Source organism: Rhodnius prolixus, unplaced genomic scaffold (assembly GCF_049639745.1).
Source record: "Rhodnius prolixus isolate KJV_2025 unplaced genomic scaffold, Rpr scaffold_10, whole genome shotgun sequence".
NCBI classification, from domain to species: domain Eukaryota; kingdom Metazoa; phylum Arthropoda; class Insecta; order Hemiptera; family Reduviidae; genus Rhodnius; species Rhodnius prolixus.
Window position 1 is genome coordinate 20,232,329 of NW_027411615.1, and position 17,710 is coordinate 20,250,038.

General features: G+C 36.2%; 1 protein-coding gene and 1 long non-coding RNA gene across 2 annotated transcripts in view; one reads left to right on the forward strand and one right to left on the reverse strand.

Moving 5' to 3' along the window:
* The window catches only part of LOC141457328 (uncharacterized), a 136,725-nt gene extending 124,309 nt beyond the window's left edge, over window positions 1-12,416 (reverse strand). The window contains exon 1 of the long non-coding RNA XR_012460315.1: window positions 12,016-12,416. This is a non-coding gene — a long non-coding RNA (uncharacterized lncRNA). The remainder of the gene's footprint in view (window positions 1-12,015) is intronic.
* The window catches only part of LOC141457327 (uncharacterized), a 315,830-nt gene that overhangs the window by 293,011 nt on the left and 5,109 nt on the right, over window positions 1-17,710 (forward strand). Inside the window, exon 5 of the mRNA XM_074134167.1 lies at window positions 4,119-4,380. Coding sequence (XP_073990268.1) covers window positions 4,119-4,380 — 262 coding nt within the window. The remainder of the gene's footprint in view (window positions 1-4,118; window positions 4,381-17,710) is intronic.

Below are 17,710 nucleotides of genomic sequence, written 5' to 3' on the forward strand. Positions count from 1 at the left end.
TTATTAGCATTATCCAAGAAATTTTTTTACGCATTAATGCCCGCCTATGTTCCGAAGAGCGAAATGATGACCATGAACAATCTCCGAACGTTTCTGTCGACGTTGTCACCAACTATACCAGGCAAACGCCATAAAATATCATGGCTCCTTCGTCTAACACTAGAAGTAGGTTTTTTTATCCGACAATTTGGTTACTTTATCTGTACATACGCACTCAAAATCATCCGCATCATGATCTTCTAAAAATTAGAAAAAAAAAGCTGGTTTAGTGTCCGAATCCCCTTCTCTTTCTTCTATTCAATATTATTCAACAAAAGACACTCATTGCAAAAATAGCCAATAAGTAGAAAACTGCCTTTTAAATGATAATATGGTACTTTGTAACAGTTTTTGATAAGAAAACTTGAAACATTTCAATACCCAAAGAATAAGACCATCGGGCGCAACTAATCTGATTTTGCGAACTCTAACTAACACCACATAACTCGAGAGTAAAACACCGATAGGCCTTCCGGTTAGAAGAAGGTAAAAGAGGAAGCTACTGAAAGCCATGGCTCATTCTAAGAAATACCTGAGTTGCTATCAACAAGAAAATGCCCTCTTCATCTCACAGATTAAATGCGCCCGATGGAGGGTTAATCTTCATTGATAATTATTTAATAATATTTAGAACCCAAAACCCTTAGATTATTATAATACTCAAATAGTCCATTAGACTATTAGACTATTAGAGGAGAGCCTAAAAGTAGGTTCTCTGATCAAATTTTTCTAGGAAAATGTTTCAAATAATAATTGTAGATCACAAAAAAAAACACTTTTGGAACCATTTTTATTTTTATTTTTTTGACAAAATCTCAAAAAAAAAAGTAAAAATTCCTTTCTGTTTAGTGGTTTTTTCGGATAAAAGATTTTGGAGGGTACAAACTAAATATAAAGTTTCAACTTCTTACAATTATAATGTTTTTAAAAACGTTTTGTTCATGCACACAAATACAGACCATTTTCTAAATAACATTTTTTTAAGACTCAAGAGACTTCAAAAAGGATAATTTACGATAAAATATAAAATTAAAAAATTTGAAAAGATGGCTACTGTGTTTCTTACCTAGTAATAAGAGAGAAAAAAAAAGAAACATACAAACCAATTTTAAATTTGGAGTCTACAATAGTTTGTGTGAAATTTTCGGTTATCTCAAATATACAGGGTGTTTCAGGGTTATACGAGGGTCGTTTGAAAAGTCCGTGCAAAAATAAAAATTACTTAATTTTTTGGGGTAAACCTTTTTTATTTTTCAACATAGTCTCCTTTTAGGCTTATACACTTCATCCAACGCTGCTCTAGTTTGTTGATCCCTTCCGAATAATAGGATTTGTTCAAGTCTAAAAAATAGCCATTCGTTTCTGCAATCACCTCCTCGTTTGAATAAAATCTTTTTCCCGCCAGCCATTTCTTCATATTGGGGAACAAATAGTAGTCCGAGGGAGCCAAGTCTGGAGAATAGGGGGGATGTGAAACAAGTTGGAACCCTATTTCCCATTAATTTTGCGACCACAACTGCTGAGGTGTGAGCTGGTGCGTTGTCGTTATGGAAAAGGACTTTTTTGTGGGCCAATCGTGGACGTTTTTCTTGCAGCTCGGTTTTCAAACGGTCCAATAACGATGAATAATATGCACCTGTAATAGTTTCACCCTTTTCCAGATAGTCGATGAGAATTATTCCTTGCGATTTCCAAAAGACAGTCGCCATAATCTTTCCGGCCGAAGGTACGGTCTTCGCCTTTTTTGGCGCAGATTCCCCCTTGGTAACCCATTGTTTAGATTGTTCTTTGGTCTCAGGAGTGTAGTGATGTATCCATGTTTCATCCACAGTGACGAAACGACGCTTAAAGTCCTGCGGATTCTTCTGGAACAGCTGCAAACCGTCCTTGCAACACTTCACACGATTTCGTTTTTGGTCAAGCGTGAGCAATCGCGGCACCCATCTTGCGGATAGCTTTTTCATGTCCAAATGTTGATGCAAAATATTATGTATCCGTTCATTCGAGATGCCCACAGCACTAGCAATCTCACGCACCTTCACTCTTCTGTCATCCATCACCATATCATGGATTTTATCAATGATTTCTGGAGTAGTAACCTCAACAGGGCGTCCAGAACGTTCAGCGTCACTTGTGCCCATATGGCCACTCCGAAAATTTTGAAACCACTTATAAACTGTTCTAATCGAAGGTGCAGAGTCACCATAATGTTTATCAAGCTTCTCTTTAGTCTCTTGAGGCGGTTTGCCTTTCATAAAGTAGTGTTTAATCAACACACGAAATTCTTTTTCGTCCATTTTTTGAAAATCACTCGACTTCCTCGATTCATACGAATGCCAAACACAAAGAAATAGACCGATCTGGCTGAAACTTGGTGTGTGTTCTTCCAAGAGATGCTACTAACTAAACATAACCTCGATACGCGCCAATGGTGCTATCTCTCTGACTTTTCAAACGACCCTCGTATGCTCCACCCACTTTTTTTTTTAATGGCGGGAAATTTCGAAAAAAATAAAAAACACTTATTTAATCATTTTTAGTCTAGTTTATTTTTAGTGATTGACCCATTTTTTTAAACCCCTGTATCTCGAGATACAGCATCCAACTTTGTTTTTTTCAAATGGAACGTTATATTTTTTGTTGCATATTTTTGTAGTATTTGAGCTCCTTAAAAAAAAACAAAAAAAATTTTTTGAAATCGGTTAGGTTTTTCAAAAGTTGTGGTAATTTAAAATAAGAAAAACAAATTTCAGTTTATTGTCAAAATTTCGTTATATTTTTTAAAGAATCTGTACAAACTGGGCACAATCAACGGATAGGCAAGCTAAAACTCTGGACTCCCACGCTTTGCTTGTAGCAGCACTTATGGTGTCGAAGTCAAGATCTAGGCAGGCTAAAGTTATTCGGCGTTCAGTTTGTTTTTTTCTACAAAAGTTTGGTGTGAAGTTATAGGAAATCAACTAATCGGCCCATACTTCTACAGAGAGAACTTAACTGGTGCAAGGTATCTAACTTTTTTTTAAGAATCATTTTGCAAGTTCTGCTTGAAGATGTTCCTCTACAACGTCGGCTAGATATGTATTCTCAACAAGATGGTTGCCCGGCATATAATGAGATAGTTGTTCAAGGTTACCTGGAAAGAAATTTCCATGAAAAGTGCTTAGGGACTCATTGTCCCATCCAATGGCCACCACGATCTCTGGACATAACCCCAATTGACTATTTTTTTTGTAGGAAATATCTAAAAAATAAAGTGGACAGTAACCTTAATCCCGTGACTTCAGTCCATGATCTGAAACGTCGACTAACTCTAGCCTGCCTAGATCTTGTCTTCGCCACCATAAGTGCTGCTACAGGCTAATTTTGGAAATAAACTGAAATTTGTTTTTCATATTTTAAATTACCATAACTTTTGAAAAACCTAACCGATTTCAAACAATTTTTTATAGGAGCTCAAATAGTATAAAAATATGCCAAAAAAAAATATAACGTTCTATTTGAAAAAACAAAGTTGGATGCTGTATCTCGAGATACAGGGGTTTAAAAATATGGTTCAATCACTGAAAATAAACTAGACTAAAAATGATTAAATACGTGTTTTTTATTTTTTAGAAATTTCCCGCCGTTTAAAAAAAAAAGTGGGTGGAGCATATAACTCTGGTCACCCTAAAAAATGAAATAGAGGCTCTTTAAGACAACTTGATTAAACAGACTACATTAAATTATATTTGTAACCAGAAATTGCAGATGGCGCTGCAATTTGTCCCTGTGATTATTCTTATCCAATTAGATTCCATTCAACTTGCAATGAACTGCCTTTATTAATAATTAGGTTCCAAAGGGAATCGAGTCTTAAGAGACATTTCTTTTTTTTTACTTCCTAAGCTAAGCAGGAGGGAACACAACTGAAAAGTTTTCGTAATGAAGTCTAGAATATTTCTAATCAAACGAAATATAGTTTGTTCATTTTATAATTTATACTATTGTTGCAATATTTGTGATTACAGAATGTAAAACTCACTTAAATTTTAATAACTATCATACATATTTTTATTTGTTTTTTATTTGTTTTTTTCAAGGCAAACTCAACGTTTATTCAGGGGCCAAATATTTCTTATATTGGTCGAGAAGGTCTGGAAGAAACCTCTCTTGGCCTTGAATTCATCGTAGAACGTCGTCATTTTAGAAGAGGAGATTTGAAATTAAAGTGTTTAGCGAGTATAGCGACGGTATATTGGAATTCAAATGAAGAATCTGTGGAAGGTGACAGACCGCCAAGGCCTCCCGTTATGGAAGTTAAAGATAATCAACCACATTCGTCTAGAGCGGATATGGTGCAAGGTAAGATACTTTGATATTAAGATGTTTAATTACTAGTAATATTTTTTTATACAAATATACAGGGTGTCCCAAGCTATATGGATAACGACTTTTTCTCGGAAACTAAGGTAGCTAGAAGAAAACTAAAAAATACGTGTTCCCTTAGTTTTTTGTTAGGAATCCAAATTTACTTTGTAAATTTTTTTCGGTGCTTCCAGAAGCGAGATACAGGCACCAACTTCATTTTTTCAAATGGGAGGGTGCGGTTTTTAGTTCAGAAATAGATTCCTCTATTTTTTTAAAGAAAAATTTACTTGAACGGTTTTTTTCTGTGAGCGATATTTTAGAAGTTATGAATGAAAACATGATTCTTATAATAAACGTCAACATGATAATATTTTAACGGTTTTTTTATTAAATAAGAAGAAAAGTACTATTTTATTTACTCCTCATTAATATTACAGATCATGCTCGAACTGGCCTCCACCATTAGAGATGCATAGACATGCTCTTTCCTGCCAATTTTCCCTTACTGCCAAAGAAATAGATTCGGCTTTAACCGAGTTACGGGCATCTATTATTCTCTGCTTTAGTTCATCTACAGATGCAATTCCGGCTTGATTCTGATACACCCAGATTTAGAAATGCTTTTAGATAAGCAGAAATAAGGAAAGAAAGAAAAAAGTTATGAATAATTACCTTGTTTTTCAGGTATCCCCAAAGGAAGTAGTCCATAGGTGTCTAATTCGGTGAACGAGGTGGCCACTGAATTCTTCCCGTGTCGATATAACACCATCAGGCATGTAAAGAGATATCTCGATAGGCAATTTGATGGGCGTGTTATATCGACACGGGGGGCGATTCAGTGGCCACCTCGTTCACTGGATTTGACACCTATGGACTATATTTCCTTTGGGGATACCTGAAAAACAAGGTGATTATTCATAACTGCTTACCTAAAAGCATTTCTAAATCTGGGTGTATCAGAATCAAGCCGGGATTGCATCTGTAGATGAACTAAAGCAGAGAATAATAGATGCCTGTAACTCACTCGGTTAAAGCCGAATCTATTTCTTTGGCAGCAAGGGACAATTAGCAAGAAACAGCGTGTCTATGCATCTCTAATGGTGGAGGCCAGTTCGTGCATGATCTGTAATATTAATGAGGAGTAAAATTTATAATAAAATAGTACTTTTCTTCTTATTTAATAAAAAAACCGTTAAAATATTATCATGTTGACGTTTCTTATAAGAATCATGTTTTCATTCATAACTTCTAAAATATCGCTCACAGAAAAAAACCGTTCAAGTAAATTTTTCTTTAAAAAAATAGAAGAATCTATTTCTGAACTAAAAACCGCACCCTCCCATTTGAAAAAATGAAGTTGGTGCCTGTATCTCGCTTCTGGAAGCACCGAAAAAAATTTACAAAGTAAATTTGGATTCCTAACAAAAAACTAAGGGAACACGTATTTTTTAGTTTTTTTCTAGCTATCTTAGTTTCCGAGAAAAAGTCGTTATCCATATAGCTTGGGACACCCTGTATATAGGAGGTTTCAGGCTGCAGTGCCTAGGTATCCTCTCCACAATATATTAACATTTACATTGGTCGATATACTCGTCGAACTTAATACTAAGGCAAAAAATTAAAAAAAAAAAACCTTACTACATACAGTTAATTAAAGCAAGATATGCTTAAACCTTCTATGCTTGTATTTTTTAAAATTAAGAAACTTAAGTTATAGTCTACAATACTCTTTATATGCGGGTTGGGACTATGTGTACAGGAAGTTACAAAGTTTTCCGTAGCATTGTAGATAGATGTAGACACGCTGGCAACATCAAGTGCTACATGTGTATAATCTATGGGTGTCCAACGGGGATATGACCTAACTAGTCTTAAGCATTTGTTTTGGACTCTGTAACTTCCCGTAATTGGTGCAACAAGTATTGGAAACCTCACAGGGGCTGCATATAGGAGTACGGAACGGATATAAAGATAGTAAATTAGTTTTTTATTAAGAAAATCTATGCTAGAGTTGCGGTTTAACAGAGGGTACAGACTAGACATAGATATGAATCCCTCATGGCCAGCAAGGACAGAAATATCTATCCAAATGAATCCAAATCTGAAAGATGCTCTCGAAGTTACAGTAACTTCCTAGGGAACATTCATTTTTGCGTCGAAAACCCAATGAACTCTAGATTAGGATTAAATAAAATAGGCGTCTATGTGCAATTTTCGTTGAAATCTCAATTGCAATATACGATGAATATACTCGCACGTACTTGAAAAATGGCAATGAAGAAATTATAATGTTTTGCTCTAGATCTCTTGATTAAAATATGATTTACTCTACTGGGGTCCAGGAAATGTAGCAGCGGTTAGCACAGAGAAAATATTGGTAGATTGCAGGTTCTCTATAGATGTTACGGAAAGACAAAATAGTTTAATCTAATACAGGTTGAAATTCAAAAATTCGGCTACCGAAAATCCGGATTCCTCAGTATTTGGGCATGAATTTCAGGAGCTGTTATTTACTAATTTCCCCGCAGGTATTTTATCTTGTGAAAATTAAAATTCTTATTTATTTATTTAATTTTTTTTAATTAAAATTCTGCAGAACCGTCTGTATTGTATTTTATTTAGTTGGTGAACAATAAAATATCGTTTACTTTTTACCTAGTGTTTATTTTCTTTCCTTTAAAAGAGTTTATATGTGGTAATTTTCTAATTAAATATATACAGCGTATGTAAACCTTCAATTACATGCCACATTCTAAAATACGACACTTCTCAGGTCACGAGGTTGCCGGTTTTTTGAATGCCAACTTGTACTATTTTTTTTTTTTTTTTTTTTCATTCCATAAATTTGTAGAAAACTTCTTTTTTAGGATCAGTCGCCAAATCTTAAGATTAAACATTTTCTGTAATTAAGTTTATACATTTTGTGTGAACCCAATTTTAGTGTTAAGGCGCTAATGCAGGGCTCCCCAAAAGTACGGCCCCCTGAGGACATTTATCCGGCCCTCGTCGCACTTCCGGAAGGGGCATCTCTTTCATTGGTGGTCAGTGAGAGGAGCACTGTATGTGGTGGTGCCGCAAAGCGCTGCGTCGCTCATGTACATTACTACTTCCGATGACGCGGGAAGTCACGCGTCACGGCTCCGAAAACAGTGTAAAATAACAGCAGAAGTAGGAAGAAAGGCAAAGCACTATAACTAAACCGGACATTGACCATCTCATTAGCCAAAAGCAGGCCCATAGTTCCCCATTGAGTTACTGGACAGTTTGGTGATTTAAATTTACTTGCTCTTTATTTGAAATATTCTATTTGTTCCCGTTTTGTTTTTGTTTTTTACATTAAAATAGTTTTTGTTTTATATTCTGGCTCTCCAACGGTCTGAGGGACAGTGAACTGGCTCCTTGTGTAAAAAGTTTGGGGTCCCCTGCGATACTGGAACAATCAAAGTCGTTTTTTATCTGTCTAAATTGGGGTTGAGTTTCGAAAACTCAAACAATCTTATTTCTCATATCAAAAATATTGAACATTTTCAGTTAAAAAGGAACATATTAAAATTAATTGAAGTTGTCTAATTTTCATTTTCATTCAGAAATTGTTGTAGTACTCTTTAAACTTCATCAGCAGGAAATCACTGAAAATTACGTTCCACAGATTGAAATTAACATAATTCGCCAAATAATGGTGTTCCTCTGTCAGTGCCGACTAAATAGAGGCTAAATGATGATATTGATGACTTTAAAAGTCACTTAAAATGATGTTTATCGTTTTAATTAGGAATGTACAAACATCCCAGAAGGGCTAAAACCCCCATTGTTCGGGATAAATTACTCTATTAACATTGATCAGATTATGGTGTATATGGTTTTAATGCCCAGATATAATTCTCTTATATCAAAGTTTGGAATTGTTTGCACGGCCAAATGACACGCCCACTTATGTTTTGATGAATTGATTACTAGTAATTATTGAAATAAGTGGTTTCGAGACAATATTTAACGGTACTCTTCTTTTTTCGAGCTTTTTATTTTGACAAATCATCGATTTACTGTAATAGTTTTACCCTTTTCCAGATAGTCGATCAGGATTATTCCTTTCGAATCCCAAAAGACAGTCGCCATAATCTTTCCGGCCGACGGAACGGTCTTCGCCTTTTTTGGCGCAGATTCCCCCTTGGTAACCCATTGTTTTTGATTGTTCTTTGGTCTCAGGAGAGTAGTGATGTATCCATGTTTCATCCACAGTGATGAAACGACGCTTAAAGTCCTGCGGATTCTTCTGGAACAGCTGCAAACCGTCCTTGCAACACTTCACACGATTTCGTTTTTGGTCAAGCGTGAGCAATCGCGGCACCCATCTTGCGGATAGCTTTTTCATGTCCAAATGTTGATGCAAAATATAATGTATCCGTTCATTCGAGATGCCCACAGCACTAGCAATCTCACGCACCTTCACTCTTCTGTCATCCATCACCATATCATGGATTTTATCAATGATTTCTGGAGTAGTAACCTCAACAGGGCGTCCAGAACGTTCAGCGTCACTTGTGCCCATATGGCCACTCCGAAAATTTTGAAACCACTTATAAACTGTTCTAATCGAAGGTGCAGAGTCACCATAATGTTTATCAAGCTTCTCTTTAGTCTCCTGAGGCGTTTTGCCTTTCATAAAGTAGTGTTTAATCAACACACGAAATTCTTTTTCGTCCATTTTTTGAAAATCACTCGACTTCCTCGATTCAAACGAATGCCAAACACAAAGAAATAGACCGATCTGGCTGAAACTTGGTGTGTGTTCTTCCAAGAGATGCTACTAACTAAACATAACCTCGATACGCGCTAGTGGTGCTATCTCTGACTTTGCACGGACTTTTCAAACGACCCTCGTATCTTGAAAAATAAGATAAGAAAAATACTGAAGCTGCTTTCTATTGCTGGAAAATACGATTCACTTCAGGTAAATGTTATGAGGGCAATATTTTGCTTTCTCCGTACCCAAAGTACTTGCACTTCACCCTAGCCAAAGTGTAACGTTCTCCATCTTTGTCACACCTTTTTACCACTAGATTACCTGCCTTTATATCTCCTTTTCTAATCCAAGTGCCAATTTATCTATTTTTATTTATTTATAATTAATTCTTTATCACCCTGCCCTACCACAAGTGTAAGGATGTCTTTAATTGCCCCAGAAACCCATTCATACCCAGAGAATGAGGATGGCTAACCTAGAAAAAAAACATCTCTTCTGCTTTCCTGCCCAGTGGTACCAACTAAAATTGATATTGAAATGTAAAATAAATGTATCAGCGTCAAAATTATTTAATGAAATTTATCTAAAAACATGGTTTAACACTTCGGTTTGATTAAATTTTTAATTTAGTCATGTTGGCGCTGCCCTACAACGATTTTCGTTCAAAAGAACGTCAATTGGTTCAGAAAAGAGTGATTTATGATAAAGTACCAGATACCAGAGGATTTATTTTTTTTAAATCTAGTTTTCAATGTAAACTCTAGATCAGTGTTTCCCAACCTTTTTTGTGTCATGCCCCACCTTAACCTTTATAAAAATTTTATGCCCCCCCTATGCAACATATATAATATTTAACATTAAAAAATTGATTCCTTCACTTAAGAAACATAAATGATAGGTTCTAGGAAGAAATCACTCTGAAATTGTTAACAAAACACAGTAAGTAAAATTTCAAAACATATAATGAAAAACTGAAATTCAAATTCCAAATAATTTTAATACAGATTTTTCTATATTAATTTATTATTTTAATTTAGTGAGATCCTTGCGCTTGATGCTTGCTGCACAGAGATTTTATATAAGGTTCCAATTTGGTTAGCTGCAGTCTCAAGTCTCCACGTTGTGTTATATCTTTTTTTTACCAGTAAATCATTTACAGCACTAAATCCACATTCAGCTAAAAATGAAGATGGAAACGGTAGCAATAGTTTTCTTGCACATTTGGTTGAATTTAGGTATTTGATTTCTGTTTCCTCACAAAGCCATGCCATCGCTCCTTTTATATTAAATAAAGTTTTAACTGACTCATCATTTTGCAATTCTGCGAGTTCTTCTTGATACTGCATATTTGATATGCAGCGATGGGCCAATTAAGTGCCAACAACTGCGCTGTTTAGCGAGTTTTTAAAACGTCCGGGGTTCCCCGCGGCAGACTGCACGCTCCGCGGTGAACCCCGGGCGAAGTTTACTTGACGACGACAATCACCCAGTTGATATTTTGGTCTCGTCAAACGGAATTATACCTAATAATTATTTACCGCAATTATTTAAGAATTTGCTTTTTTTGTTAAATTTGGCACCGATATCTAGCATTGCATTTGAATGGCCCGGAGCGAAAGGGTTAAAGTCGTGTCGAGTCCATTTTCGAATTGCCCCCCTTAACTATCAAATTGCCCCCCTGGGGGGCGTGGGCCCCACGTTGGGAAACACCGCTCTAGATTAACGTGTTGAAGTTAATTCTACTATCGTCATACTTACCTTACATGAAAAATTACAGAAGATTATCCGATGACATTACTTCATTCCGATTGATCTTTTTCTAACTTTTCCTTACCAGTTGAAGAAAATATTGCGGACATGCCTAATTTGGAAATTGTGTTATCACCATTTGGTTTTTGCGTGTATCTCAGAAAGTCCAAAACAGATATTTTGACAGATACGTCATAGGATACGGTAATAAGATTTGGATATAACAGATAAAGGAAACGCCACTTTCGTGAATCAATTTTGCAGTTTATTATTTAAATCTGTATCTTTTATTTGTAACAATTTTTTCACAATAAGGAAGTTGTAGCGGAAAGATTGTTTAGCTATTCAGTAAATTTTAATGAGTGGCCTCAAATGTGTAATAAAGAATCCAAAATTTAAAATTAAAAAACCAAATTTAAGGAAAATCGGCAACAAGAACGTAAAAAACGGTACTAACTTCTGGCAATAGTACTTTGAAGACGATCAATACTGACGCACAACAACAAAAGTATTTATTTACAACACATTTCTAAAACCTATTTGAACCTTTGGACGCGAATTGTGGGGTTCAGCTAACCAATCCAACATCTACCGACTCCAGACACTAAAGTCGAAAATTCTACGCCATATTACAAAAAGCTCCATACTATATCTCTAACAGAACCATTCACTCTCGCCTTTCTGCTCATCCTAACCTTTCATCTTTCGTCATTTCCACCAGACCACTTCAACCGTTGACTGAGACGCCGCTGGTCTCGCAGTTTAATTGGCGATGGAGATCAATAATTGATTTATTGGAGAGCCACCTCCAATAAAGTAAGGGGACCTTTAACTCTTATTGGGAGATGGCGTCGGTGTTTCATTTAGGATTCAGTTCCTATTTTAAATTGAACGCATAAGTATCTTTTTAAATATAAATCCTTTTAATTTTTTATTAATTTTAAAAATGCAAAAAACGGTTTTTGTCAGCGCGTGAACGTTGACACCCCAAAGCGTAGCGTTAGGCGGGGCGCTATGCGCCAGCGGATAAAACCGGAAGTGACGAAGCGGGTTACAATAATCGTGAATAGGTCACACTTGAATACATGCAAATATATATAGAGAGTAGAGCAGAGGTAGGAATGAGTAACACTTACCCTTGCGGCCGGATGTGAAGCTCCTGAAGCGCAGTGCTAGAAGTATAAGGGCGAATGCCAGGACAGCGGATATGGTAGACGTATAAGCGTCTCTAAGGAAAGCGGAAATAGTACATGTATATGCATCTAGAAGGAAAGCGGAAATAGTAACTGTATATACTTGTCTGAGGGTTAAGTGTAGCGTGGAGGAAGAGGGAAATCTCAGGAAAGGCGTAAGGAGAGGACGAACCTTGCACCGGAAGCGGGTCCACGGAGTGGCCCGCGAAGCGTAGAATTATTGGGGTGATGTCCCTGGATGTCAATCGAGTGCTGGTACGTGTATACCACCAAGGCGGAAGCGAAGCGTAGCAGCGTAGAGAAGCGGTAAGAAGCACAGTAAACCCAGCAGGCTCAAAGGCATATACAGCAGACCAAGCACCGTACAGGACGCTGGTCAGTAGCGGACTCTCTCAATAGATAAGGAGGTGACCATGTGGTCTAAGAGAAGGTAGAGGGGGTAGTTGGGCAGCGTGAGAATGGCATAGAATAACATAGAAAATAAGTTAAAATATATACAAAGCTTCAGAGAATAAGAATAAGGTTTTAACTATACACGAAAAGCTGAAAGTCCAACCAGCGGAGGCGAACGTCAGTACGCGCGCGGGCGATGGGCCGACCAGCGCGAAGTCATAGCCAGCCGAACTGGCCGAACGTCCCCGATAGCGACCGAACAGTTTTATAATCAAATTTTAATTAACTGCGTTTCAATGGTAAATCATGTACTAAAATTGTTGAGCAACAATGTTTCCAATTAATGCCAGGTAATTTGCCTATCTTCGATAAAGGAATCAGAAAAATGAGACTGTTTCTGCCTGGAGGGTATGTAAACAAAATTTAGAGCAAATCTTGATCATTTATTTCAACAAAAAACAAAAAAAGCACCAAAAAGTAAGATGTAACAGAAAAATTCTTTGACATCCATACAGCCATGTTGTTTGATTGAATCTATTAGTAAGCAGAGGTTTAACACAGAGGTTAATGGGTGGTTACTCGTCATATCTTATTGTTTCAGTTACTAGATTTACTTTTACAGGAGCACCACAGTTTTAAATTTCAATATACAATAGTTATAAAAAAAAGAATTATTTGGGGAGCGAAAATCGGTAGAGTGGAAGGGGGGCCCTATTACTCAATAAATTTTGTGAATTTCATAGTTTTTCCCGCAAAAAAAATTAACAAATTCAAGGAAACTGTATATAAGTAACATGAAAATAGGCTTGCGCGTCGATAATTTGAAACAATTGCAGTACTTCCCCGTAGTATGTGTAAGAGCAGGATAGAGCTCCAACGTTACCTAGGAAAACCCTAATCTCTGCATTCTACAAAATTTGAACAAAATCGGGCTAAGATTTATAGAGTTACAAGTAACAATAGTTTTAGAGGGTGCCTTACATACGAGGGTCGTTTGAAAAGTCCGTGCAAAAAGAAAAACTACTTAATTTTTTGGGGTAAACCTTTTTTATTTTTCAACATAGTCTCCTTTTAGGCTTATACACTTCGTCCAACGCTGCTCTAGTTTGTTGATCCCTTCCGAATAATAGGATTTGTCCAAGTCTGAAAAATAGCCATTCGTTTCTGCAATCACCTCCTCGTTTGAATAAAATCTTTTTCCCGCCAGCCATTTCTTCATATTGGGGAACAAATAGTAGTCCGAGGGAGCCAAGTCTGGAGAATAGAGGGGATGTGAAACGAGTTGGAACCCTATTTCCATTAATTTTGCGACCACAACTGCTGAGGTGTGAGCTGGTGCGTTGTCGTGATGGAAAAGGACTTTTTTTGTGGGCCAATCGTGGGCGTTTTTCTTGCAGCTCGGTTTTCAAACGGTCCAATAACGATGAATAATATGCACCTGTAATAGTTTTACCCTTTTCCAGATAGTCTATGAGGATTACTCCTCGCGAATCCCAAAAGACAGTCGCCATAATCTTTCCGGCCGAAGGAACGGTCTTCGCCTTTTTTGGCGCAGATTCCCCCTTGGTAACCCATTGTTTAGATTGTTCTTTGCTCTCAGGAGTGTAGTGATGTATCCATGTTTCATCCACAGTGACGAAACGACGCTTAAAGTCCTGCGGATTCTTCTGGAACAGCTGCAAACCGTCCTTGCAACACTTCACACGATTTGAAAATCACTAGACTTCCTCGATTCAAACGAATGCCAAACACAAAGAAATTGACCGATCTGGCTGAAACTTGGTGTGTGTTCTTCCAAGAGATGCTACTAACTAAACATAACCTCGATACGCGCCAGTAGTGCTATCTCTCTGACTTTGCACGGACTTTTCAAACGACCCTCGTACATGGGAGCTAACTCCTGTTCCACGAAATGTAGAATATCGAGACCTCCCCCCCCCAAAAAAAAGACACATCTACATGAAATTCCGAATCGAATGACACCTCATTATTGAAAATCGGTTCATGCGTTTAGGCGCTACGTTGTTTACAAGAAAAAGTAACATCAGTTTTTGAAAATACCGTTTTTGCACATTTTCGTCAACTTTTTTTTTATCGAAATCTATTAGATCTAGGTTGTTGCAAAAAAATTATAGTTATAAAGGAGGATTTGCCCTATATTTTAAAGAAAATTAGGGAATTTTATCTTTTATAGAAAAAGAGAAAAAAATTGTCAAAGTTGGGAGTTTTTCAACGATTCGCTTTTTCGTGAGGTTTTTGACGATCAACCCTTATACAACTGTCCTACCGGACAGTTTTAATTTGTTGCAAGATTTCATGCGAGTATTTTATAATAAAATTTTTAAATGAATGTTTATAAAAAATCATCGTTTTCATTAAAATTTCAGCCTTGAAGTCGAAGTCCGATATTACTTCGGATATTATGTGTGGGAACTGTTTTGGTGAATAAAATTATTATTTAACAATATTTGAAGCCGAGGAGTGGTTTAAATAAATAAATAAATATAATAATTCGAAAAATAAGTATGAAAAGAGATCAAATAAAGAGAAGTAATGGAAAATTTACTTTATTTATTTTTGTCGGTAAAAAATGAGGGTATGAATGCCAAAAGAAGTAAGTGCTTTCTTCTTCTCGTAAAGGCAGCGAAGAGGTGTTTGTGAGGGTCCATTTGTGAGTTGGTAGGCTGGGAAGTGTAATTGCGTTTTATACTGCAAAATTCTATTGAAGCGAAGGCTGTGGTATGCTGAGCTGGAGCTGTTAAAGAATACGGGTTTCTAACTATGGAAGGACCACAGTTGTTCTATTTAGAAGTGACGCCTGGTGGGGCAGAGATGAGTAGTAGGTATGATACCAAATAATAACTAATCTCAAACAAGTAAATAAAAATTTGAGGATAATCAAATTCTAGGAGGTCTGTAAATTAAGTAGTGAGACTGATTTTTTTGAATTACAATGAATTACAATTCTATATTGTCACCTTCAAAATAATTTCCTTCTGAAGCCACACAGCGCTGGAGACGTTTCTTCCACTCCTCATAGCAGTGCTCGAACTCCGATACTGGAATAGCCTTCAGATGGTCGGTTACAGAGGCTAAAATGTTTTCGACTGTCGAACATCAGGAAGGAAAGGTGCCTTGACTTTTTCATTCAATTGAATGAATTCAATTGGATTCAATTGAAAATGACTCCCATTTTCTGGAACGTGTGAATTACTGGTGACGAGTCTTGGGTGTTTGAGTACGACCCAGAAACCAAGCGCCAGAGCATGGAGTGTCACACTCTCCAACCTCTCCAAGGCCCATAAAAGCAAGGATGGCGAAGTCGAAGATCAAATGCATGCTGATTTGTTTTTACGATATCCACGGAATCAAAGAGTTTCTACCTCAAGGTCAAACGGTCAATCAACACTTTTACCGAAAGGTTCTTGAAAAACTTCGAAAAAGGGTCATTCTCGTGTGAGACCAAACATCAAGAACAAGTGGGTGATGCATCACGATAATGCTCCTTGTCACACAGCGATTGCAATAAACGAGTTTTTGGCCAGTAAAAACATTCCTGTGGCTCCTCAGCCTCCTTATTCGCCTGTCTTGAGTCCTTGTGACTTTTTTTCTCTTCCCGAAGTTGAAAAATCACCTCAAGGGACAGTCGAAAACATTTAAACAACGGCTGTAACCGACCAGCTGAAGGCTATTCCAGTATCGGGGTTCGAGCACTGCTATGAGGAGTGGAAGAAACGTCTCTAGCGCTGTGTGGCTTCAGAAGGAAGTTAATTTGAAGGTGACAATTTAGAATTGTAATTCTTTTTGAATAAATAATTTTAAAAAATTAGTCTCATTACTTAATTTACAGACCTTCCAAGTCCTCACTCTTTAAAAAAAAAAACCTTGCCCTGCTGGAACAAAATCAACAACTTTGATAAGTAATTTTACCTGCGATCTGTTGGCTGCAAGTAGAACTACAACTACCTGATCTCCGCTCTAACAGTTTTTAAAAATAATATTCATTTTTTCCGATTCCCCAAATAAAAAGAATCACTTAAAACATTAGATTGTTAGTGTAGTGGTCAAAAACAATAATTTCTTATCAGATATTAGAATTCTAGATAAAGAATTTTTTAAATTATGTTGGGATGGTATTTCATAAAGCATCTTAAATTATTAACTATGGAATACCAAGGCTTGTTCACATCAAGAAACACAAAATCGATTAGTATTTAGCGAGAGAGATTTTAAGTGAGAAATTGGCGATTTATTAGGAGAATATGGACAATACAAAAGGAATAACAGATGTGAAGTGAACATGAAATTTGTTGGAATAAACCAAATCGTATTAAGACCGTACCATTAGTTCCATTATAGTTATTTATAAGGGTTAAATTAAGTGGGCATTCACCATTTTGGAATTAGCCATACCAATCAAATTCCTTATGATATAATTGGATATTTGATTGAATAATTTTCCAGTCAGATTATTACATTTTGAGTATTAAGTTTTTGACAAGCATTTTATTTAATACTACGCGAAAAATTAGAAGTTCGGTGTGAAATAATCACATGACTCGCTTTATCTTTTACCACAACTCACTTAATAAAATTTTCTTCTAATTTCGTTATCTTTTTCACCGAACTTTTGCTTCATCTGTGAGTACTATATCGACAGATTACCGCAAAATCCCAAACAATGACAAGCTAATTATCATTAATATATTCTTATATTGAAATCTTAGCAATTTGAAAATTATGTAGACTTAAAAAAAAAAAAAATGTCGGGCGTTATTTATTACATTATTTGCACAAACACATGTTTTTTTAATAATTAGTTTAAAATAAATAAAAACAGAGAATTAACTTTTAAGAATATGATCCCAAAAGTAAATTGTTTATACAAAGGAGATAAAATGAAGGTGTATTCCTTTAGAGGTAGAGTTGTGCAGTAGATACCCTCAAGCTAGGTTGTACTCTTTCCTTTGAGCAAGACGTGAACTGAATTTTTCCCATCTCAACTTCTCCTTTTACAAGACCTACAGCTAACCTTATATACAAATAAACATTCAACTAGAATACGTAAGTACATGTATGCCGCAACTAGATGAGGTATAGTACTGTTCATAATAAACAAATATATCATTTATTTTGTTCTCCTTTAAATAACAAAAACAAAAAACTCATTGCGTTCTTTATGCGTAAATTACATTTAGATTAACATGTATTGCTAGTTTTATGGGTTTGATTCCCGGTCTTAGGC